Below are 25,309 nucleotides of genomic sequence, written 5' to 3'. Positions count from 1 at the left end.
TGAATCTGAGCAAACTTGAGATAGTCGCAGACAGAGAAGTCCCTGAGGTCTCAAAGTGTCGGACACAACTCAGTGACTGAGCAGCAGTGGCGGTTCTGTTTTGAATTGTTTGAGGATCGGCCATTCTATTTTCCACAGTGACTGTACCATTTTATATTCTTAGCAACACTGCCATGAGTCCCGGTCTCTTCACATCCTCAGCGATACTTGTTTTCCTTAAAAATTTTATAGTAGCCATCATGCTCAGTTTAGTGTAGTGTCTTATTGTAACTTGGATTTGCGTTTCTCTAATAATTAGTGATGATGAGTGCATCTTTTCATATGGTTATTGGCCACTTGTGTATCTTTAGAGAAATGTCTGTTGGAGTCCTTTGTCCATCTTTGAATTGTTGTTACTGCATTTAGGATTTCTCTGTATATTCTTATATTAATCCCTCATCAGATCTATGATTGGCACATATTTTCTCCTGTGTATGTGGGATGCCTTTTGGCTCTGCTCTTACCTTTGGTATACAAAATTTAAAAGTTTTTATGATGTCCAGTTTGTCAGTTTTTGTTGACTGCTTTTGGTGTCTGAGCAGCAAAAAAACCCCTCTATTTCTCCTCTACTCTCGTACTCACGGTTCTTCTAATGTCGGCTGTAGGGTATTCCACACTAGGCTGTTCTCTGACACTAGCTGGGTGTTCCATAACACAGTTCAGTTTTGACACTAACAAGACCTCACAGAGCCTCCGGGCTCAAGGCTTACGTCCCCTGAGAGTCTCGCTTCAGATGCCAGTCACAAGTCCGGATTGTTGCCGGTGCTTTTGACCGGCTGTGAATCAGAGGTTCCTGTGCTTCCCTCCTAGTCATCAATAACTTGTTAAGAGTGGCTCACAGAACTCGGGAAAACTGTTTACTTACTAGGCTTCCCTCATAACTCAGGTGGTAAAAAATCTGCCTGCAATGCAGGAGACCCGGGTTTGATTCCTGGGTCAGGAAGCTCCCCTGGAGAAGGAAATGGCAACCCACTCCAGTATTCTTGCCTGGAAAATGCCATGGACAGAGGAGCCTGGAGGGCTGCAGTCCACGGGGTCACAAGAGTCGGACACGACTGAGCAGCTAAACCACCGGCGCTAGGTTACCGGCTTATTACCAAGGATACTGAAGAACGGGGATGCACAGCCAGGTGGAGAGAGGTCCCAAAGGGCCCCGCGCGCAGGCATTTCTGTTGCTGTCGAGTTGGGTGTGCCTCCCTCCTAGATGTATTCACCATCCTGGAAGCTTTTAGAACCCCATACTTTTCGGGTTTTTCAGACGCTTCATCACGGAGCCATGATTAATCGTTAACTCAGTCTGCAACCCCTCTCCCCTTCTTGGAGGCTGAGGGGTGGGGCTGAAAATTCCAAGGGTGGCCTGCACTTTCTGGTGGTCAGCCCTCATCTTGAAGCTATGCAGGAGCCCATCAAGAGTTGCCTCATTATAGGAAAAGACGTGTCTATCACCCAGGAAGTTCTGAGCAATTTAGGTGCTCTCTGCCAGAAACTGGAGGCACAGACCAGTGTATTTATATATGTTTTTTCTATGGTTTCATATCCAAGAAATCATCGCCGCATGCAGTGTTGTGACACCTTTGTCCTGTGTATTTTTTGCGGATATCCAGTTTTCCCAGGACCGTGTGTTGAAAAGACAGATTTTTCCTCACTGAATGGTTTTGGCACCCTTGTCAAAAATCATTTGACCATTTATGTTCTTGTTGTGATCTGTAGCCCTTCAGGCTTCTCTGTACATGGAATTTTCCAGGCAGGTATACTGGAATGGGTTCCCATTTCCTGCTCAGGGCGTCTTCCTGACCCAGGGATCAAACCCACGTCTCCTGAATCTCCTGCATTGTAGGCAGACGGATTCTTTTACCACGGGGTCACCTGGGAAACCTTGGCCATACACGCAGGGGTTTATCTCTAGGCTTTCTAGTCCATTAATGTGTCTGTATGCCAGTACTACACTGGGTTGGTTGGTTGTTTTGTTTTGTTTTTACTGTGCTGTTTGACTTGTGGGATCTTAGTTCCTCGACCAGAGGTTGAACCCAGGCCCATCAGGGAAAGTGCTAAATCCTAACCACTGGACTTCTAGGGCCAGTACTGTGCTGCTCTTATAACTGTAGCTTTGTAGTAGGGCTTCCCTGGTAGCTCAGCTGGTAAAGAATCCGCCTGCAATGCAGGAGACCCCAGGTCAAATCCTGGGTCAGGAATTTCCCCTGGAGAAAGGATAGGCTACCCACTCCAGTATGCTTGGGCTTCTCTGATGGCTCAGATGGTAAAGAATCTGCCTGCAATGCAGGATGCCTGGGTTCGATCCCTGGGTTGGGAAGATCCCCTGGAGGAGGGCATGGCAACCCACTCCAGTATTCTTGCCTGGAGAATCCCCATGGACAGAGGAGCCTTGCGGGCTGCAGTCCACCGGGTCGCAAGAGTTGGACACGACTGAGTGTCTAAGTACAACACAACACAGCTTTGTAGTAAGTTTTGAAATCAGAAATTATGTCTCCTGGTTTGTTCTTTTTCAAGATTATTTTGGCTATTCAGGGTCCCTTGAGATTCCATATGAATTTTAGGATGGGTTTTCTGTTTCTGTAGAAAATGTTGAACGTTTGATTTCAGAAAGAGCCCTGCAGTAGCACGAGGAGGATGAGTTGGGAAGGGCCAGAGAGAGGGCAGGGATGGGTTAGTACACTATTGCAAAGTCATGTCAGAAGCGACGTGATGAGAGGTTAGAGGAGCTCAGATCCAAGATGAGGGCAGGAGGAGTGGAGTGAGACAGGCGACGGCGGCGGCAACGTTTACAGAACCTGATGTGGCGGTTCACGAGCCGGAGTCGCCAGGGCTGACGTCAGACCCGTGTAAGTGGAGAACGGAGCTGCGGTTGACAATCAGGAGAGGCCGGAGGGGAGCGAGCCCAAGTAACATTGTGCAGTTAATTTATTCCTGGTATGTCTTAGATTTGCCTCTGGTTGTATGCAGCTCAGTCAACAGAGATGGAAGTTACTGCTGTGTCATGATTCATCTTCATGAAAAGAAAGGTTTTGGCCTTGTTCCTTCCATGCTAAGAAAGTATTTAGGACAGTAAATGGTTTAGCAGCTGAGCTACCTTAGAATTAATCAGCAGTTTTGTGTGTTCATCTGATAATCAAGTAAAAGTGTAGTTAAGTTGATTGTTTAAGACCATTTTAATGTTAAAAAATATACTGAAAGAAGCAATTGGATAGTCATGGAAAAAGAAAGCAAATTATTGTTTTTCTTTAAGTATCAGTTCATCTGATAAATGTGGGTTACCACGAAGTGTTGGTGGCCCACCAGAAAGGGCCCTTTGGTAGCCTGTGTTTGCAGACTGATCCCTCTCCATGTCATGGAGTGATATCAGTTAGGCTAAACTGAAATACTTCAAAGGCTTCTGATTGTTTATAGGTTTGGTTTCAAATTAGTACATGTTAATTGTTGAATTAGTAGTCATATTTTGTTTGTTACATGTATTTCTAAACAATGTTTGGAAGCAGGAATCCTTTTTCCACTTGCGGCAGGATTGTGAACAATGGAACGCGGTGATCTTGCTAGAGGAGGATTTTCTGTTAGTTTTGTAGAATAATGTAATTAGGCCCTATATGGAACTTGAAAACAGATTTGAATTTTTGTTCTGGCTGTGGTTTTATGCTTTCCTAAAATGTGGCCTGAAACAGTTTATTAGTAAATATGCTGAATTGCTTTTTCTGGCAAGTGCATTTCAGTATCGAATCCAAGTAAAAATACAAATATTTACTTACAAAAGTCGTTTGGTGTGGTAATAATTTTACCATGGCCATTGACCCACTAGTGAAATGTTAGGGCATTACTAGATTGGGTCCTGTTTATTTAAAGGCCAAGAGAGGGGAGACGAGAGGAAGCTGACACTAACTGAGTGCCTGTTATGCCATCAGACTTGGCCCGCTGTCATACTCTCCTGTTTCTACTCTCCGAGCAGTTCAGTGAGGAAGCTTATTTATCTCTTGTTCCAGCAACAAAAATAATGCTCAGAGGTACTTGTAGAAATTGAGAGGTTCATTAAAAAAATCCATATGAAAATGTAAACAACCCAAAACAAAGCAAAGAGGTTTTTTATTTTTGGCCATGCCAGGTGGCATGGGAGATCAGGGATTGAACCTGTGCCCCCTGCAGAGAACATGTGGAGTCTTAACCACTGGATAGCCGGGGAAGTTGCCAAAGTGATTTTTAAAAGAGAAACAGTTGGAAGACTAATGTTACCTGATGTTAGGACTTACTGTGAATCTTCAGTAAACTGGACGCTGTGGTGTCGGAGGGAGGGATGCACTTGGAAACCAGCGGGGTCAGCTGGCGTCTAGGAGTAGACCCCTAAGTGTGCAGGGCGTTCATTGTTATTTACTTTCGGTCGTGCTGGGTCTTTGTTGCTGCACACGGGCTTTCTCTAGTTATGGCGCGTGGGCTTAGGTGCTCCAGGGCACGTGGAATCTTCCTGGACTGGCGGATTCTTCACCACTGAGCCACCAGGGAAGCCAGTCAATTTCATTCTTGACAAAGATGCCAAGGCAGTTTAATGGGGAAAGTAAAATCTTTTCAACAGATTGTGCTAGAGTAACTGTGTATCCATGTACAGGGAAAAATATACCTCATTATCATACATAAAAATTAACTCAAAGATCACAAAGCTAAAATTAGATAATTCTAAAAGAAAGCATAGGAGAAAAATTTTTGTGACCTTGAATTCAAAAAAATTTTCTTAGATCACAGAAAGCAAAATCACAAAGAAAAAATTATATGCTGACTGATCAAAAGTTTAAACTTGCTCTTTGAAAGACACCATTAAGAGAACAAAAACGTTGCTTGTTTCCGGAATAAAAAAAGAATTGTTAAATTTCATCATAGCAGTAAGGAGATAATTCAGTTAAGAAAATTGGTAAAATGTTTGAAAAGATTCTTCACAAAATAAGTTATACTAATGGCAAAAAAAAAATGAGAAGAAATTAACATTAATGGTGTGGGGATGTACAGATTAAAATCATAATGAGATACCACTATATACCGATTAAAATAGTTTAAAAAACTGATAACATTAAGGGTTGACTAAGGTATGGAGCAACTGGAATTCTTGTGTACTATTGATGGGAAGGTGTAATGGCAAAGTCATTCTGTAAAACTGGTAGTTTCTTATAAAGTTAAACATACCATCCACTCATTCTACTCCTGGGTATTTATTTACTCAGGAGAAATGAAAACAAGTTCACAAAAAGTCTTGTATATGAATGTTCATAGCAGCTTTATTCATCATACCCCCAAATGGAAAGAACCCAGATCTCCATCAACAGGTGAATGGATTAGCAAATGTGAACCATCCATAGAATGGACTAGTCACTAATAAAAAGGAACATACATACAAAACCATGTATACAACAACATATATACATTTCAAAATCATTATGTTGAGTGAAGTCAGACAAAAGAGTATGTATTGCATGAATTTCTATATAAAATTCTAGAAGATACAAGCCAGTCTGTAATGACAAAGTAGATAAGAGGAAAGGGTAGAGAGAAGGCTGGACGGCAGAGGGTCACAAGGGAACGGGGGTGGTAACAGTACTCGGTTTCCTGATTGTGGTGGCAGTTTCCCGTGTGTGTGTGTGTGTGTGTGTGTGTGTGTGTGTATGTGTGTGTGTGCGCGCACGCGCGCGTGTGCAGCTTCCAAACTCATTGAGTTTTACACTTTAAAAGGATGCAGTTTATTCCACATAAATTATACACCAAAAAGTTATTTAGAACCAAAAAAGAAAAGTGAAATGAAAGCAAAAAGATGAAATATAGCCAGTGTTTGTGCAGATATAAGCAACCAGAACCTTCAGACTCAGCTTGTGGGAGCGTGAATCAGTGTGAACACTGGGAAGCTGGCAGTGTCTCCTAACGCGGACTCTGTGCGCATCTCATGACAGAGCAGCTCCGTGCCTCCGTGTGTGCCCGGCAGGCGTGCGCACATGTGTTCACCAAGTAACTTGTACTAGAACGTTCGTAGAACTTAACTAGGCATAATAGCGCCCACTGGAAGCTACCCAAATGCCCAGCAACAGAATGGGTCAGCAAATTGTGACACGATGTAATTCAATACTATACAGCAGTGATAAGAACAGACTGTATCTATCCATAGCCAGTGGTGGGCCAAAGCACATGCTCTGCGACTCTGTTTATGTAGGTTTAAAACCATGCAAAACTACACTGTGCTTTGAGAAATCAGAATCTGGTTATCCTCAGATGGAAAGTTTTGACTAGGAGAGCCCAAGGCAGACTTCTGGGGGTGTTGGGTATCCTTTGTTTCTTGCTCTGGTTCTGGTAACATGGGTGTGTTTAGTCTATGAAAATTCACTGAGTGGCACATTTAATTGCGCAGCTTTATGTATATATGTTACAGTTCATGAAAAGTCTTAAACAGACATGTACTGTCACAGAAAGGTGTCCTGATAATCATAAAGTGAGAGGCGTAAATTGTAGAACATCTTGTGTGATAAATGATCCCGCTTATACAAATGGGATGATAAGCAGTAAACTTAATACAGATCCCCTCTTGGGAGTAATAATGACGCTTGGTGCGGAGAATCATTAACTGTTGTAGTTATGCTAAGTTGCTTCGGTCGTGTCTCTGTGACCCTATGGACCATAGCCTGCCAGGCTTCTGTGGTTGGGATTCTGCAGGCAAGAATACTGGAGTGGGTTGCCATGCCCTCCTCCAGGGAATCATAATGTAAGCAAAGAAACAATGAGAACAGTTTCTGTTCAAAACATTATTTACTGAGCTGAGTTGGTTCCTGTAGTTGAGGATTTTGAATTTGTTGTTCAGTTGCCCAGTCGTGCCTCTGACTCTTTGCGACCCCATGAACCACAGCACGCCAGGCTTCTCAGTCCTTCACTGTCTCCCAGAGTTGGCTCAAACTCATGTCCATTGAGTCGGTGATGCCACCCAACCATCTCATCCTCTGTTGTCCCCTTCTCCTCCCACTTTTAGTCTTTCCCAGAATCCGGGTCTTTTCAAATGAGTCAGCTCTTCGCATCAGGTGGCCAAAGTGTTGGAGTTTCAGCTTCAGCATCAGTCCTTCCAGTGAATATTCAGTAATCTTTAAATAAATATGTTAAGTCTAGTTTTGTATTTAATAGAGTAGTTTAAAGTGAAAATCTCTCTAAGCTTCTCACTAACTTTGAAATTACATTCAGTTCAGTTCAGTCACTCAGTCGTGTCTGACTCTTTGCGACCCCATGGACTGCTGCACGCCAGGCTTCCCTGTCCATCACCAACTCCCAGAGCCTACTCAGACTCATGTCCATTGCGTTGGTGATGCCATGCAACCGTGCCTATCAATGACGTTTCTCCTTGATTGACAGGTTAATGGGCTTTGCTCTTGTTGGATGTGATATACCATTGTTGGCTTTCCTTGGTTGGCCCCACTTGAATAATTTCAGTAAGTCCATAGACTTACAGAACTGTCGATTATTAGAGCTGGTAGGAACTTTAGGAGTTCATTTGGTCTAGTGTTGTTTTTTATTTAATTTTTATTTATTTATTTTTGACTGTGCTGGACCTTTGTTGCTGTGAGGGCTTTTTCCCTGTGGCGGTGCCCCGGCCTCTCATCGCAGGGGCTCCTCTTGTCAGGGAGCGGGGGTTCTAGGGCGCCAGGGCCTCCGCAGTTGCGGCTCCTGGACTCTAGGGCGCGTGCTCGATAGCGGTGGCGCCCGGGCTTAGCTGTGCACGTCCAGGACATGTGGGATCTTTGTTCCCCCGACCATCAAGTGAACCCGCAGCCCCTGTGTCACCAGGCGGATTCTTAACCACTGGACCACCGGGGAAGTCCTGAGAAAGTGAAGTGCTTTTTAGATAGCGGAATAGAAATAAGAAATAAAGGATAAATAAAGAAACAAATAAAGGAAAAAAGAGTGTAATCATTTTGGCAGCACATTCACTAATGATGCAGAGAAGATTAGCATGGCCCCTGAGTAAGGATGGCACAGATCCACGAAGCGTTGCATGTTTTAAAAGGGGGGGTACAAGTTAGAAAGAAATGGAGAAGAATATGGGATATGAAAATATGGTCGGTCTTAATGGATGACGGGGAGTGAGCTGTGTCTGGGGGCGAGGGCAGGCGGGCGGGGGTCACAGTGTGGCCCAGGTGCTCGTCTAAAGTGAGAGCCCTCCATCAAGTTGCTCCAACTGTGTATCTTCAGGTAGAATTTTAAAGCTTTCTGTTAATAGTTAGCAGTGTATGTGGGAGGAATTGAAATGCATCTCATCACTTTTTACTTCAATTTTCTTTATCCAACCTAAACCTGTATTAGGTTGCTTCGGATAGTTTGTAATTATTGCAACACTGACATAATTGTTGATGGATTTGTAGGTCTACTTTACTTTGGCAAATGTTTATGAGTTAGAACAAATGTTTCTGGTTGTCAGAACCTGCACATATAAAGTACTCAAAATTCCTGTTTGATAGATAGATTTTAAATGATTAACTGAAGCATATGATTTGAGCAGCATAATTCACTTTTTACTAGGAAAGTAGTCCTAAGAAAGTTGCTAGTTTCTTGGCATCATTTCAGGTGACTAAATTGAAGTTAACGAGTTGTAGGAATTTTTGTTTTAACCATTTCCGCATAAGCCTGTATCTGAGCTCACAATATCCCTCTCTAATTAGAAGTAAAAACGCAGTACGTTGCCGCTCTAATCTCACTTGTCCTGGCATTAGAATAAATGCTACTAATCATAAGCTTTCCCAGAGGAGATTGGCTGTGACCATTGAAAAAAACCCCAACGTTTTTCCCCTGTTCAACTGCAACTTGAACTTCATTTTATTTCAGCTCATATCTTTTGGAAGACTTTTCTTCTTCACTCAGTATATGAAAACTAAAACTTTTATTTCTTAATGTATGCAAGTCCAGTGATTTGGAGAGATTTATTTACGGAGTTTTGAAGATTACTGATGTCTTTAAGAAAGACGGGTGTTGTTGTTCAGTCACCGAGTCATGTCCGACTCTTTGCAACCCCATGGACTGCAGCACACCAGGCTTCCCTGTCTTTCACTATCTCCTGAAGCTTCCTCAAACTCATGTCCATCGAGTGGGTGATGCCATCCAACCATCTCATCCACTGTCATCCCCTTCTCCTCTTGCCGTCAGTCTTTGCCAGCATCAGGGTCTTTCCCAGTGAGTCAGCTCTTCACATCAGGTGTAGAATACTACTGCAACAGAAAGTCAGCTGGGTGCTGCTTCCTAAACCTCATAGTCTTGGCCACCCTGAGAGAACCAGATTGAACAGCAAAGAAGTTGTTTGCTCATGGAAGACCCCCGAATTCAGGCAAGTCATTCCCACACTTTTGTGAATGCTGATCTGGGATAGTAGTCACCATTGGCACCAACAATATGTTAAATGCAAAATCATTGGTATGTTTAAAAAACATTTGACCCCCGTTTCCATCTCTGTGTATCTCTGTCCATGACTTAGCTAAGGATTCCTTAGCTAAGAATCATCATTAAGTGTGGTCACTCCCACTTCTCAGAAGTTCCTAAGTCCTGGTCAGAGTCCTGCTTTAACCTGTCCTGCTTACCTTTAGTACTGTCTCTTTCATTTCTGCTAAGCATGGAATACACAAAGGAGAGAGGGCTGTTGAGGAGAGACCAAAGTATGTAAGATCACAGTTTTCAGGCGGATGGCAGAGAAGAGAGAATCTGAAGTCTGGACCTAGCTCCCGCCTGGGTTACTGTCTCTGTCTTTGATGGGGCTTTTTCAAATCTGTCCTCATTGCTATGAGTGGGCTGCTATGAAGTACACATCTGATGTGTTGTTTCCCTGCTTAGTTTCTGTCATTGCTTCTCTGTGGCTTGTAATAGAGACCAAGATCCTTCACTCCAGTTCAGTCGCTCAGTCGTGTCCGACTCTGTGTGACCCCACGGACTGCAGCCCGCCAGGCCTCCCTGTCCATCACCAACTCCCGGAGTTTACTCAGACTCATGTCCATTGAGTTGGTGATGCCATCCAACCATTTCATCCTCTGTCCTCCCCTTCTCCTCCCGCCTTCAGTCTTTCCCAGCATCAGGGTCTTTTCAAATGAGTCAGTTCTTCACATCAGGTGGCCAAAGGACTGGAGTCTCAGCTTCAGCATGAGTCCTCCCAGTGAATATTCAGGACTGATTTCCTTTAAGATGGACTGGTTGGATCTCCTTGCAGTCCAAGGGACTCTCAAGAGTCTTCTCCAACGTCACAGTTCAAAAGCATCAATTCTTCGGCTCTCAGCTTTCTTTATATTCAAGATCCTTAGTTTGCTGTCAAAGACTGTCTTGCTGTATCTCCTACCTCATGCATGGTCGTTTGGCAACCAGGAGCTCCTTGAAGTCTTTGTCTTGTCGCCTTCTCTCCCACTCCCTTCTCTAACCCTCCAGGTGGCTTGGGTGCCTTTCTCAGTGCCTCTGGCTAGGTCCAGACTTCAGATTCTCTCTTCTCCGCCATCTGCATGAAAAATATGACCCTACATACTTTGGTCTCCTCAACACCCGTCTCCCCTTTGTGTATTCCATGCTGAGCAGAAACAGCACTTCCTGTTTCCTCGTTGTACCTTGTACTTTGAGTTTCTAATTATCGGTTGATTCTAACGCTAGACCGTGAACTTAGAGTGGAAACTGATTTCCGGGGCCTAGTATAGTGGCTGGCACACAGTGGGTGCTCAGTTTGTGTCGTGAAGGAAAAGCCGACACAGAATGTTGGCTCGGATGAATTTTGGAAGGTTGTTTCGCTTCCTTTGGTAAGTCATGATGATTATAATGGTTTTCATGCCTCTGAGGAGGCCACACTGGTGGCAGAGGAACGTGGCAACTGAAGACCAGGTCTCTGGAGTTGGATGGTCTGGGTTCCAGTCCCAGACACGTGACCCGAGGCATGTTACTTCACCAATCTGTGTCTCAGTTTCCAAGTCTGTAAAATGGGGCTAATAAGAGAAGCTTGTTAAATGTGAAGGTTAAATGAGATAATTGAATCGTGACATCTAAGTGCTTAGCGAATACTCTTCACTTTATTTGATATGGTTTGGTGTTCATGAAAACATTGTCGATATTGCATTTGTATAAATCAAGTTATATTCTAGCTTTATTAAGGGAATTTTGTATTAAAAGGTTATTTGATAATTTTTAAATATCACCAATGTTTTTATAATTATCCAGGTAGAAGTTCTCTGCATTTTCTTTGACAGCCTTCCCCACTGCACCCCCCCAAAACCCCAGATACACATACACACACTTAATCAGTTGTTAAATCCTGTAAATTTTGCCAACAAAATGTCTCTTCCTTTCCAAGTAATCCTGCGCACCTTAGTCGGATGACTCTTCCTAAAGCATAGTGTCAGTCGTGTTTTGCCTTTTAAAAAACTCTTCAGGGAAGCCCAGCCTGTTGGATTAAGTGCTGTGCAGACTCCTTGGCCCACCTCCTGGTGCTTCAGAGGCTCCGTCCCTCTCCAGCCTTGTCTCCTGCTCCCAGTGGCCCGCCTTGAGCTTCCGCGTGGCCGCCCTCCCCCGTTTCCCTGCTCGAGCCCTGCTTTTCTGCAGCCACTGGGTGGGGGGTGTGTCCCCCTGCCTCAGCTCTGGCTGTTGAAAGTCTACCATTTAAGGCAACTGAAATGCCACCTCCTTCTTGAAGATTAAAAAAACAACAGCAGCTTCTCAGCTACACGTGTCCCCGCCTTCCTGTGGACTGGCAGCACTCTCCCTCTCTGAAAGACAAGATTCGCTTTTATTCAGTTTTCTGGATACCTAACTTGTTACTCCTTCCTGAGCCCAAGCTTGCCAGGGAAGAGACTGTCTTATTTCTTATTCTTGTTGAACCCAGCATTCTTTTTATTTTTAGTTTTTGCCAAGTTTATTTATTTATTATTTATTTTAATTGGAGACTAATTAGTTTACAATATTGTGGTGGTTTTTTTATACATTGACGTGAATCAGCCATGGGTGTACGTGTGTCCCCATCCTGAACCCCCCCTCCCACGTACCTCCCCATCCCATCCTTAGGGTCATCCCAGTGCACTGGCCCTGAGCACCCTGTCTCATGCATCAAACCTGGACTGGCGATCTGTTTCACATATGGTAATATCCATGTTTCAGTGCTATTCTCTCAGATCATCCCACCCTTGCCTTCTCCCACGGAGTCCAAAAGACTGTTCTATACATCTGTGTCTCTTTTGCTGTCTCATATATAGGGTCATCGTTACCATCTTTCTAAATCCCATATATGTGTTAATATACTGTATTGGTGTTTTTCTTTCTAGCTTACTTTGCTCTGTATAATAGGCTCAAGTTTCATCCACCTCATTAGAACTGATTCAAATGCATTCTTTTTAATAACTGAGTAATATTCCATTGTGTATATGTACCACAGCTTTCTTATCCATTCATCTGTCAGTGGGCATCTAGGTTGCTTCCATGTCCTGGATGTTCTAAACAGTGCTGCAGTGAACATTGGGGTACATGTGTCTCTTTCAATTATGGTTTCCTCCATGTGTGGGATTGCTGGGTCATAATTGATGAAAGTGAAAGAGGAGAGTGAAAAAGTTGGCTTAAAGCTAAACATTCAGAAAACGAAGATCATGGCATCTAATCCCATCACTTCATGGGAAATAGATGGGGAAACAGTGGAAACAGTGTCAGACTTTATTTTTTTTGGCTCCAAAATCACTGCAGATGGTGACTGCAGCCATGAAATTAAAAGATGCTTACTCCTTGGAAGGAAAGTTATGACCAACCTAGATAGCATATTCAAAAGCAGAGACATTACTTTGCCAACAAAGGTTCGTCTAGTCAAGGCTATGGTTTTTCCAGTGGTCATGTATGGATGTGAGAGTTGGACTGTGAAGAAAGCTGAGTGCCAAAGAATTGATGCTTTTGAACTGTGGTGTTGGAGAAGACTCTTGAGAGTCCCTTGGACTGCAAGGAGAGCCAACCCGTCCATTCTAAAGGAGATCAGTCCTGGGTGTTCTTTGGAAGGAATGATGCTAAAGCTGAAACTCCAGTATTTTGGCCACCTCATGCGAAGAGTTGACTCATTGGAAAAGACTGATGCTGGGAAGGATTGGGGGCAGGAGGAGAAGGGGACGACAGAGGATGAGATGGCTGGATGGCATCACCGACTCGATGGATGTGAGTTTGAGTGAACTTTGGGAGTTGGTGATAGACAGGGAGGCCTGGCATGCTGTGATTCATGGGGTTGCAGAGAATTGGACACGACTGAAGAACTGAACTGAAAAGAACTGATGGCAGTTCTATTTCCAGTTTTTTAAAGAATCTCCACACTGTTCTCCATAGTGGCTGTACTAGTTTGCATTCCCACCAACAGTATAAGAGAGTTCCTTTTTCTCCTCACCCTCTCCAGCATTTATTGTTAGTAGACTTTTTCATAGCAGCCCTTCTGACCGGCGTGAGATGGTACCTCATTGTGGTTTTGATTTGCATTTCTCTGATAATGAGTGATGTTGAGCATCTTTTCATGTGTTTGTTAGCCATCTGTATGTCTTCTTTGGCGAAATGTCTGTTTAGTTCTTTGGCCCATTTTTTGATTTTGGACCCAGTGTTCTTGTCCTTCAGTGCTCAGTAAGTATTTGTTCTTGAAATGCTTTTTGTGGGAGAAGAATACATTTATAATTACTGTGTGCAGTGCACTGTTCTTCCAGGCTTTTTACACATGTTATGTTGTTTCATCCTTGCTCTTCTTCCCCAGTTAGAGGTAGGCACTGTTAGTATTCCTATTTTCAGTACAAAGAAGCTGTTGCCTAGAGAGGGTATATAAGTTGTCCAAGGAAGGGACACACCACTAGTAGGTAACCAGTATTCTCAATCCTGTTTAACCTGTTTTACCCCCAAATCTACATAACACTGTAGCTGAAATGTAACCACTGTGTATCCACTACCCACTTTTTGAAAATAAGCACTACATACTCCAAGAGAAAAGAAATTTATCCTTAGTGCTTTCTACTTAATAATTGCTAATAAATGTAGGTTAAGGAAATGTATAAGGAAAAGAAACTGTTGGTTCTTGTTTCTCTGTTGATTTTTTCATTTGGATCAAGAAGGAAGCCACGTAACAGCCGTCATGATGCATACACAGGGTGCAGGGAAGCCCTGAGTTTCCTGTTGACGGTCCCAGGGAGGAAACTGCAGGTACTGATGTTGATGGCGGGGGGCAGTGTAGGGAGGGAAGGCACTTCTCTCTCCAGCCAGTGTCCAGAAGGAAGCGCCTCCCAGCTTGACTTGGTGCCTGTTTCTCCTTGATGGCTAAGTAATTTGGGGCGGGGGGTTGTTGTCACTCTTGATAAATCGGACATCTGTGGTTTCTGTTGTTTTCTTGAGGGATTAAAGAGTCACACAGTCATAAATTACCCATGCAAAACACTACAATCCAGAAAATCCAGAAAAACACTTCGTTGTGCTATGTAACAATAGACTGGTCTCCCTGCAGCTCTTCTGACCGACCTCTCCCTGAGTTTTTTCTCTGCCGGTAGAAAAGAGCCAGGACCCTGGAGTCAAACAGCTGGGGTTTGCATTCTCTTTCTTAGTTGTGTGTTCTTGGGTAACTCACCTAACCCCTTTCTTTACATTGTTTCCTCTTCTGTAAATCAGGATCATAATACACCTCATAGGTGGTTCTGTGGTTCAAGTGAAATAATATATGGAAACGTTGGTACATCAGTGCCTGCTGCTGCTAAGTCGCTTTAGTCGTGTCTGACTCTGTGTGACCCTGTGGACAGCGGAGCCCACTGGGCTCCGCTGTCCACAGGATTCTCTAGGCAAGAACACTGGAGTGGGTTGCCATTTCCTTCTCCATTGTCAGTGTCTGCCACTCTGTAAATGTTAGTACCTCAGAAGTGTTAGTCACTCAGTTGTGTCCCAATCTTTGCAGCCCCGTGGACTGTAGCCCACCAGGCTCCTCTGTCCATGCAGTTCTCCAGGCAAGAATACTGGAGTGGGTTGCCATGCCCTCCAGGGGAACTTCCTTACCTAGGGATTGAACTTGGGTCTCCTGCATTGCAGGCAGATTCTTTACCATCTGAGCCACCAGGGAACCCCAAAGCACTCCTTCCCCCCAATAATCCAGTGCAGGGCACCTACAGTCCATGGGGATGGTCACCAAAGAGTCAGACACGACTTAGTGACTCAGCAGCCGCAGTGGCTTCTTTGGTTGTGTTTTTTGAAACTTAGTAATTCTGCATTTTCTTCAATGTCCCTTTAATAGTCATCAGAGCTGCTTATTTTCCCGCATCCTCTGCCCACATGTGAATAAACTATATTTTAGTAAAATGTGTACAGCCGCGTTTCTTTTGTGCGTTCTGGAAAAGCCATACAGCTGTCGGAATCCTGAAGGTGGATCGTGTGCTGTGTGCTCTCGTTTAAAAGGACCCTGGTCGCGAGGTGCCTTTTCTGGAAGCAGCACACCAGTGCTGTAATGGCTTCCACATTTACCTTCCTTGTCTTGACTCCTTTTGGCCGGCTGCTTGACGTGTTCTGATCAGAGTCCTGGTAATCGATGTCCACCCCAGACGCTCCTGCAGACGCTCAGCCCCTGTGTCTGAGGCGCAGGAAGGGTGCGGCCTCGAGCAGCAGCCACCTTCCCGGCCCGGGCCCTGCACGGCCTGCGGCTGGGCTGACTTGTGAGAAGCTGACTAGCACAGACCACATCTGCCGTCTCGGGGCCGTTGTCTGGCACACTTTCTGGGTTGATTCACGTGACTTGGCGTTTACACATGGACACCTGGGACAATCTGTCTTTGCCTCAAAGGATTAAGTAACACAGTTTGGAATTGACTTAAAACTATTTTTTTTCCCCTCATAAATTGGGCCCTGAGCATCTTTCATAAATCAGGAATGTTTCTTGGAAATGTAATTCTCACTAAATTCAGTCCCAAGGGTACTTTTCTATAAAAGCACATTCTTGTTTGTTCTGACAAATGCATTTGATGATTGTAATAGTGTTATAGAAACATGATTGAACAGGAAAGAACACCCATTATAAATAGCTCAGTTTGATATTAATCCATGTGCAAAGCATAAATATAGCTTTATTAAACACAAGGCAGCTCTAGGAAAATGTTGTATTTTAAAGCAACATGTTCTAGTTCAGCAGTGAATCTGAAGGAACCCCCTATTTTGTTTAAAAAAAAAAATGTATTTCTGTAAACAGTTGCTATTGCCTGTGAAAAAAAAGTCAGCTATGCAAAGAGTGGATAAAAAAGATTCCAGTCTTCAGCTGTGGTTCACTCACAGTGCGATCCTCCTGTGGAGTTGTGTTTTAATGGAGGGATTAACTCTTATGTTACGCTTCTGACATCTTTTGAGTGTGTTTTTAGAGAGGTAGCAGACCTAACCACCATTTATTGAAGTCTGTGTCAGACTGCAGATCCCTTACACTTTCCTAACACGGCGATGCTCGTAGACGAGCGTGCTGAGGGCAGGTGAGGCTAAAGCACTCGCCCTGAGGTCAGAGGGCTCTGAACTCGGCCTGTCTCCCGACAGCATCCATGCTCTTGCGTCACACGCAGTGGGAAGGTAAGTCTCTTATATTTTGGAAGCTGTATCTTTTCTTTCCATCATTTAAGAATAAAGTTGTTTGGCATATGGCTCCTAGACTCTTAAACTTGCTTGTAATCGCTGTAGTTTCTCATAACCTGCCATCGAGTGTGGTACTTAAGTGTGTGCTGTTCATCTTGATATGTTATTATACAAAGTAAAATGGTAGATGTAGATCAAGATTTAGCATTGATAAACCACACACTGGACTTAGGAATTTAGGAGCTTTGTTTAAAATGTTAATAAGCTGGAGTGAGATCTTAGTTATATAATCAATTATTGATAAATAAAAGGTCTGTGGTCTTCTTTCCCCTATGATCAGTTTTTCATGGACATGTTTTTTAAGTGACTTTCTGAGGGTTTTTTTTAATGCTTCCCCCAGCAGTGAGTTATTCCTCAATTGAATGTTCGTTGACAATTACTTCTACAAAGTTGATTCCATAGGAACCTTTATCTCTCCAACTTGTTCTGCTTAGGGACTGACATCCAAAGTACATTTCTGGGACTTCCTGGCGGTCCAGTGGTTTAGATTCCATGCTCCACTGCCGGGGTCCTGGGTTCAGTCCCTGGTCAGGGAGCTAAGGCCCTGCATGCCTTGTAGGATAGCCAAAAAACCCAAACATTTGTACCTGAGGGCTGCAGTCAGATGATGTGGCCTGCTGCTTAATTCTTGCAGGTTATGTTTGCTTTCTCAGTGTTTCAGTCAAGTCGAGCTTCGTGATGCGTGGCACGGGGCCTCGCCCATGTGTCGCAGTGATGGCCGTCGGCATAGACCCCACCACACACGCGTCGCTTGGGGTGTACACTGGGACACTGCTGGTAGTCGGTATTCTCTGAAATTTGTTATGAAATCCGCTTGGGCATACGATGAGGCAGTGTTTTTTTATGTAGTTAGTGGAGTGAGTTCTCTGTTGTTTGTTACTAAAGTAGTATCAGATGAACTGTTAAGGAGTTGCTTCTTTCTAAAAACGTGTGTTTATCTACTGGCCCGTTTTATGATGTCCTTTTGGGCACTAAACTTGCATTAAAGGGCCGGTTAGATTGATTCAGAGCAATTTCTGTTTGAAAGAATTTGTGCCAATTCTTTTTCCTCTCCAGAAAGAATGGTTTCAGAGCATGGCTTCTTGCCTAATGTCGATTCCATAAGGCTGCTCTTTTGGGTGGTTTTTCTTTTTGCCTTGTTCCCTGCCTTCCCCTTGGTGGACTTTGCCATTCGGAAGATGTGTACCTACAATCAGGCATTTCTTTACTTTAGAGTTATTTGTCATTCCAGACAGCATGGGCCAAAAGAACAGGCTTAAAAGGGGAGGCAGAGTTATATAAATTTTATTCATAGTTAAATATTTGCTTCCAGGGAAGGTGAAAAATGCTTTGTACTTTTTCCTCTGGCTTTTTTCTTCTAAGAGAACTTGAAATGCAACAACAAAAAAGAAGTGGCCAAAGGCTGAGAGAACTCTCCTCTTTTTCCATGTTGGTTTGTTTTTATTGTAAGACAAGCCTTTCATGTTTTATTGTTATGAAGTTTAAACCTGGCCTAGAGGTGCCAGTCTTTAGTGGAAACAGCTGCGGAGTTGGTGTCCCCTGATCAGGTGGGACTTTCTTTGAAGCAACATGTTGCCTTTTAAAAGAAAATTGAGCATGTGAGAACTTGAACCTGTGAAACTCATCAGCAGTTCCACCATTGTTTATCTCTTAAATAACCGAGATAGCCGACTGAAAGTAAATTGTTGGCATCTAAACATCGATTTCTGCGTCATTTTTTCTGAAGGGAGCAGACTTGTATTTTGTGTCTTAAAAATATAGAAATGGAGGGGAAAAAATCACTCTTAAGAATCGAAGATGTCGCAGCTCAACTTAAGAGCCTAGAGTATACTTCTACTTCAGGCTAGTCTGCACTGTGATTTTGATCCCAGTTTATACTTGCAAGTAAATGCCTTTAATAGGGCTTCCCTGGTGGCTCAGATGGTAAAGAATCTGCCCGAAATGCTGGAGACCTGGGTTCAATCCCTGGGTCAGGAAGATCCCCTGGAAAAGGACATGGCCACCCACCCCAGTACCCTTGCCTGGAGAATGCCATGGACAGAGGAGCCTGGGGTCGCAGAGAGTCGGACACGACTGAGTGGCTAACACACACACACACATGCCTTTAATAGTAGCAGAATTGAAGTGGTCAGGCATATACCTGAACTTAAGTGACGTCTAGAGAGGAAAGATTTTCTGCTGTGTCCTGGTTGGTGTGAAGCCTTTCTCCTCTTTGTGGCTGAGTGATAACTGGTAGCGCTGGCTGTATCATCGCTCTTAATCTACTGTTAGGAAAAGTTGAGCGTCAGAGAGCTTTCTTTCCTTGGGGGAAAATAGAGACAGGCATGGAATCGGAGGGACAAGGAAAGTGCTGAAATATTTTCCTTTTGGGCTTTTGATTTGTTTGCCAAAAACTTGCCTTCCAGACGGAGAAGACCAGACGCTCTGACGGTGAGCCGCTGTGCTTCTGCTGGCCACACCCCCGCCCGCTGCCTGGTGTGAGACCCGTGGGCCAGCCCAAATTCTTTACCTCACTTTCTAGGACCAATTTACCGTCTTACTCATCTTCCAGCTGCAAGGGGGTGAGGCAGGTTACTTTGAAATGGAAGCCCATGCCATTTTAGAAAGCCAGGCAGCAGCAGACCCCTGCTGGGGAGCGTCAGTCGCGATGGCTGCGTCTCTGAAGCCCTTGCAGCACACCCTCCAGGTAGACTCGTGTCTGTGGCAGGGGCGGCAGGCGAGCCTGGGGACGGATCTGAACAAGCCCAGCTGGCCCTGTGCGGGCTTGTTGCTGCCCTGGTTGCCTAGCGTCCTGGGCTGTCGCACGGGAGGCACACTTTGGTTTTGGCTGAATCCTGCCTCGCTGGCAGTAGGAATCTCGATCCTCCAGTTTCCCTTGGGAGGCATCAGTTGTTCAGGGGTTGGCACTGGGGGTATCTAGGCTTTGCAGTCTGGCAGACTCGGGCCCAGGTCACTGCTCTTCCACCGACTGAGCGTGTCCTTGAGCAAGTTGGGGGATAGTACCATGTCAGGCTGCTGTTTGGTTTACAAGAATTTTTGGTGGAGTAGGGAGGGAATGTTGGGTACTCATGGGAGATACTGATGTTTGTTCCTTTCCCTTCTCTTTATGTCAGCCTGGAATAGGTTAACCATTGTGGTCTGTAAACTGACAGGTTTTCCATCACTTCATTAAACTGCATGGAAATTGGGATGACACGAGAGATCTTCAGATGTTGCATTTTAAAGCTGGGCAGCAGTACCTAGTGCAGGGCCTGCGGACAGTACAAAGTCGTGGTTGTAACTAAAATACATATTTCTATAGGATACAGTCATAGGAAGGAAACGCATCATGGCCACATGGAGAGGGTAAGAGGCTTATCAGAACTCACTCTGGGTTTTAGCATAAACACTTGATCAGGCCAGCATCAGCGGGATTGTTGCACAGGTGAAGCAGAAAAGGTGTGGGTTAGCTTACTTGCTTAAGATGAAGCTCTCTGTGTTTGGAGCAGAAAGGTCAGGTTTGCTGACTGAGGAGTGCTTTGAGTGTTCACACTGCCTAGCCTACATTCATGGTTAGACAGGGAAGAGGCTCTCGGAATTTCAACAGCACGTATTTGAAAACCATTAAGGCAAGTGAGAATTGGGACCTTTATGTGGTGCTTAATTGTGGAGAAGTTGGTCAGGGCTATGTTGGACCATGGGGCAGACACTTAGTAAAGAACATCAGGATACTCTGAAAAGTCTGAAAACAATTAACTGTCAAGTCTGAGGAGAAATCAGGGCTTGGCTCTCTTCCTTGGCATGTGTAACTTTACTTTTTTGATAATGGAAAAATAAGTTTATCTCAAAGTTTGGGACATGTGTCTCTACAGTATGTGAGATGATTTTTTTTCCTAAAGTGGTACCACAGGTAAATGTTTTTATTTTAATCGTTCTGCATTCATTTAAAACGTGCCTTATTAAAAAAGTATAGCTGGCACTTGAATCTGTGATTATAGATACTATTTAAGTTGAAGTTGAATTTATATAATTAAATACATTCATTAATGGTTTTTTTCTTTTTTAAAGAAAATAAATTATGAGCATATCAATAGAATGACCAAGGTTGAGAAAGATTGGTCAAAATGAGGATTTAGCTTTTTTTTTTTTGGCTCCAAGCTTAAGGTTCCTGTGAAGTTTGATTTAAAATTAGGTATTTAAAGTTTTTTTTTTTCCTACCAGATCATTAAAACAGGGTTGCATCTGTTTTTTCATCTTGAAAGATGGTGGTTAAAAGCGCCCCGTGAGTCAGCGAGGAGAGGGGCCTGATGTCCACGCTTGAGACGTGCTTTCCCCGTCTGGACAGTCTGACTTGTGGCAGCAGCTCCTCTGGATCGCTCCTTCCTTCTTCCTCAAAATGTCGCCACCACTCAAAATGCCAAACAGCCAGGGGACCTTCCCGCTGAGGGTGTTCACCTGGCGTGCTGGCCGTGGCGTGCCTGGGAAGGCGGCGCGGGAGCCCGAGGTGCTGGAGGCTGTCTGCAAGCCATGCGAGAGCATCTTTTCAGAACTGTCTCCTGGCTCCTCCCCCCACCCCCGAGACTCGTCTAGACAGAATGGGGAGAAAGTTCTTATCCCCTGGTGGGGCAAAGGGGACCACAGGGGTAGACAGAGCCTCTGACGACAAGAAGGAAGTTAGAAACGAGAAACTCGTCTCTCTACCAAGTTAAAAAAATCTGTCGTGTAGATGTTCACATTTATGAAATGTTCGTTTTATTTTTGTCAAGTTACTGTTAAGGTGTTTAACGTGTTTTTCCTCCCTCTTTTGTAGGTACTGGCTTTGGATTAGGACTTGTTTTCTCACTTACCCTCTTTAAAAGTAAGTGTGCCTTCCTGCCTGTGTGCATAACGTCCTAGGGTCTACGTGCGCGGCAGGGACGCTGCTGGAGGCTCAGCCCCCGGCTGCCAGCATCCACGTGTGGGTTTAGGTGGGCCACTGCAAAGTGAGCTAGACAGCGACTACAGGCTCAAGGGAGGCCAGAACGGGTGGGCATCTCCAGAATTCCCCTGGGCACTAAGTCAGGGTGCCTGATATCTTGAATATGATATCATTTAAAAAAAAGCCTGTACTTTATGCCAGTGAGTCATTTGGCCAAATCTACGCTCTCAAATAATTCTAATTAGTTATAATTTTTTCTAAAGCAGCTTGAAAACAAAAGTCCTGCTCGTAATAAAAAGAAGTGGACCTGAAATAAATAGGCTTTTTGGCCAGAAATTCTCCTGAGCGAAGGGCAGGCAGTGTCTCTTTCATTCGGTGGAAGAACTTCTGAAGTTTGGCTATTGAATAGAAGCCATAGGGGTCACTTTGACCTCCTTCCATGAGGAACTAGTGGGGAATACACAACTGGAGAATCCCAGTGAAACAGTGCTGGTGTGAAGTAATCGTTTATGGCATTAGCTTAAGTAAACCTCATGACTTAGTAGAATTAAAATATGTAAATATTGGTGAAGTTCTTACATACTTTAAAAATTCAAAGACCTTACTGGTATTATTATGATAAGTTTTAAGAATTAGTTGAAATGAGCAGATGGTTAGAACTGGCATAGAAAAGTTAACAGGTTCCACTGTGTCTGCTGTTTTCATATTGTACCACCTAAGACTTCACGTCTGGCAGCACGGGTACCTAATCGGCCCTCCCCTGGGCTGGTGGTGAGACACTGACCGGCGTGTGGCGTGTAACAGTCCAGCGTGGTGCGCGCTGAATGTTCACTGAACCCTAAGCGAGTGTACTGAAGCCAGAGGAAAACTTTATTTTCTCCTCACAGTTCCCCCTTGGGGTTTTCCTTTTCTGCTCACCAGGAAGAATGTGGCCATTAGCCTTTGGCTCTGGAATGGGATTTGGAATGGCCTACTCCAATTGTCAGCATGATTTCCAGGCTCCGTACCTTCTACACGGAAAATATGTCAAAGTACGTACAGAACTGATGCTTCTCTTTCTTCCTCCTGCCTCCTCAGAGAATTCTTTAGAGCGCAGATAATAATAAATATGATAAATGATAAATAAACTGAGGTCTTTGTGGCACCGCTGAGCTCGTAAGTGAATCGACTTGAATCATCACAGTAAAGCAGATTCTTATTAAATTCTCCTTTCTGTAGGTAGCACTTTTGTTCAGGATCTCAGAGTGCCCGGTAAACATGTCACACACATTCAGGCTAAACCTAGACTTCTGAACTCAGTCATGCTTCTGCTTTCCACTGAAGAGGGCGCGTTCTTGACCGTGAGTCCCGCCCGATTCTGCTGCAGTCTTGTCCACAGATGGGCTTTTAATGACGCAAACAAGATGCAAAAGTTTTACCCTTGCCTCAAGTGAAAGGACGTATCACGTTTCCTAAAAGTTTCTGTGCATAGCAGCCTCCGGACGGAGGTGCTGTTTATTTTTGTATGCTCGGGGCTTGGAACAAAGTAGGTGCTCAAATAAATGTAAAATAAATGAATGAAGTAAGTTGTATATCTTACTAGACGGGCTGGTGGCCTCGGGGCGTCAGGCTTACTAAGGCATCACCGTCACACACCACCACCTTCATGAAGAACTTCTCCTTCTAGGGATGAGCCTTCTGCCTTCTCGTCTGCCTTCTCGGTTAACCTCAAGCTAGAATCACTGGTCTGGGCTGCAGCGGGGGCCAGGGGAGAGAGCCCAGAAGCCAGGACAGCCCCGTGTGTGCTTCCTGGGTGCTCTGGAGTTCTTCCCTTCTTTTCTCACTTTTGAGGGTGGTAATTTCTGCCTACGGGATTGCTGTGCAGATTAAATGTGAACATGTCTTCAAGCTCTGAGGTGCCCTATAAACAGAAGCACTGGTTATCACAGTGGAGGCCAAGGAGGGGTGGCTGACTCGTCCACTGTCCACTGCACTAGCAAGCAGGGCAGAGAGTGGGGTACAAACGGGCGTCCCAGCTTGGGAGCCCCTATCTGAGAACGTGCGTAGACTGCCAGCTGCCCACTGGCCAGCCTTTGTGGGCCTGGGGAGGGGACTGGGAGCAGGGGAGGCGGGAGAGCCTTGCGCAGGCAGGCCCTCAGTCGTCATGACCCGCCCCTGTGCCAAGGCCAGGGTGGGTGCCCCGGGGGCCCGCGCAGGCGGAGGGCAGCTGCATGGCACCAGCGCTGACCGCGGGCAGTTTCCCTGCTCCCGGCTCCTCCCCTCTTGGCCCTGCAGCTGAGTCTGGAGGAGAACAGAAAGGAACAGGGAGAGGAGCTTTAGGTCTTTTAATTGAAATGTTTTCATTGTTCCAGACTGAGTTGTCATGGATAAATGGCTCAGGGGTGATTGTATGTGTGCATATTTAATGCTGGGGCTCACTGTGGGAAATGCTGTTAGAGGTTGTACAGCCCCGTGCGTGCTGCTCCAGCGCAGCCTGTAACTTTATCTGAGCTCGAGTCTGCGCCTCGATGTTGTCAGCCTCGAGTCTCTGAAGAGAGGAGCAGGACTGCGGCCTGGGGCTTTTCCAGTGTAGTCGTAATATGGGGTGATGATTGCTGAGCGCCTGCTATGCCCCGTGGGCCATCCTGGGTGCTTTATCTTTGTGTTCCTTCTCTAGACCTCTCCCAGCAGATCTGCGACGGAGGTTTTATGACCCTCGTTCAGCAGATGAGAAAACTGAACTTTACCGGGGTTTGGAACTTGCCAGAGCTCCCGGCGTTAGTAGGCCATTTGATCGCAGGGCTGTGCTCCCTCCACCCACCTGGGACCCGTCCCTCTGCTGGGTGTTAACCTGGTGGGCTGGAGACGGTCCTCTTGTGAGTGAGACAGGTTTCAAGCAGATGCTGGTAGGGCCCTGTGCGCCTGCCCCGCGGCAGCAGGTTGGAGGGGCTCGTCAGGAGGCCGTGCGCGCCTGCTAATGGAGTGTCCTTCCTTTCCAGGAGCAGGAGCAGTGACTCACGCCTGAGAGCACCCCAGGGGAGGGCAGGAGAAACCGCGTTCATTCCTCAGGAACACTGAAGCGCCCGGCGAGCCGCACTCGCGTAACCACGTCACCAGTAATGCTTCCGACTCCAGCACACTGTGCACGTGTTTGAAACCAAGTCTGTTTCTTGTTTTGTATTTTCTCTCTGGAAATTGCAAGGCGGTGGTCTTAAAATAAATAAACTAAACTCGGCAGCCCAGCGCGTGGCCTGCGTTTCTTTGCCTTCGGTCTGTGAGCAGGAGGTGTCTGTCTGAACCGCCAGCAGCTGTAACCGCCTGGTCCCAGCCTCTCTCTCAGGCCTTCCTGGAAGCACAGCCGTGGTGCATTCCTCCCCGCTCGCCCCGTGAAGTGTAGTTTTCAGAACTGCTTCCATCTCATAAATCGGAGCTTGGAGAGCGTGGTGTGTTGTCCGAGGAAGACGATGAACGTCCAGAGGAGCCGCGCTTGCTCTGGCTGTTAGTCTGTAAAGCCGGCGTGTCGTCCTGACCATTGGACCCGGCCGGCCCGTCTTGGCCGCGTCTGCCGTGCTGAGGTCAGGTAGGGAGCCTCCCCGTGCTGGTGGCTCACCCCATCGCTGTCACGGTTCCTCTTAACTTCAAGGAGCTCGACGCCCACCGGCCGGGCCTCGGCACTGGGGGCTTTGGCCCGGGGACTGGGGAGAGGTCTTGGTTTGCACGGCTGGCCGGAAGGCCGCGTTTGGGGTTGATTTCATCTTCATGTAGCGCCAGGAGTCC

General features: G+C 45.4%; 1 protein-coding gene and 1 pseudogene across 1 annotated transcript in view; both read left to right on the top strand.

The window, feature by feature from the left end:
• The window catches only part of MICOS10 (mitochondrial contact site and cristae organizing system subunit 10), a 36,575-nt gene extending 11,801 nt beyond the window's left edge, over nt 1–24,774 (top strand). The window contains exons 2-4 of the mRNA XM_006068101.3: nt 21,446–21,493; nt 22,475–22,584; nt 24,532–24,774. Coding sequence (XP_006068163.1) covers nt 21,446–21,493; nt 22,475–22,584; nt 24,532–24,546 — 173 coding nt within the window. The 3' untranslated portion in view covers nt 24,547–24,774. The remainder of the gene's footprint in view (nt 1–21,445; nt 21,494–22,474; nt 22,585–24,531) is intronic.
• Nucleotides 7,962–8,058, top strand: LOC112583061 (annotated as a pseudogene).
• Nucleotides 24,775–25,309: the final 535 nt, after the last annotated feature.

The sequence above is a fragment of the Bubalus bubalis genome, chromosome 2 (assembly GCF_019923935.1).
Source record: "Bubalus bubalis isolate 160015118507 breed Murrah chromosome 2, NDDB_SH_1, whole genome shotgun sequence".
Classification (NCBI taxonomy): Eukaryota; Metazoa; Chordata; class Mammalia; order Artiodactyla; family Bovidae; genus Bubalus; species Bubalus bubalis.
This window is presented reverse-complemented; position numbering and strand designations above follow the sequence as displayed.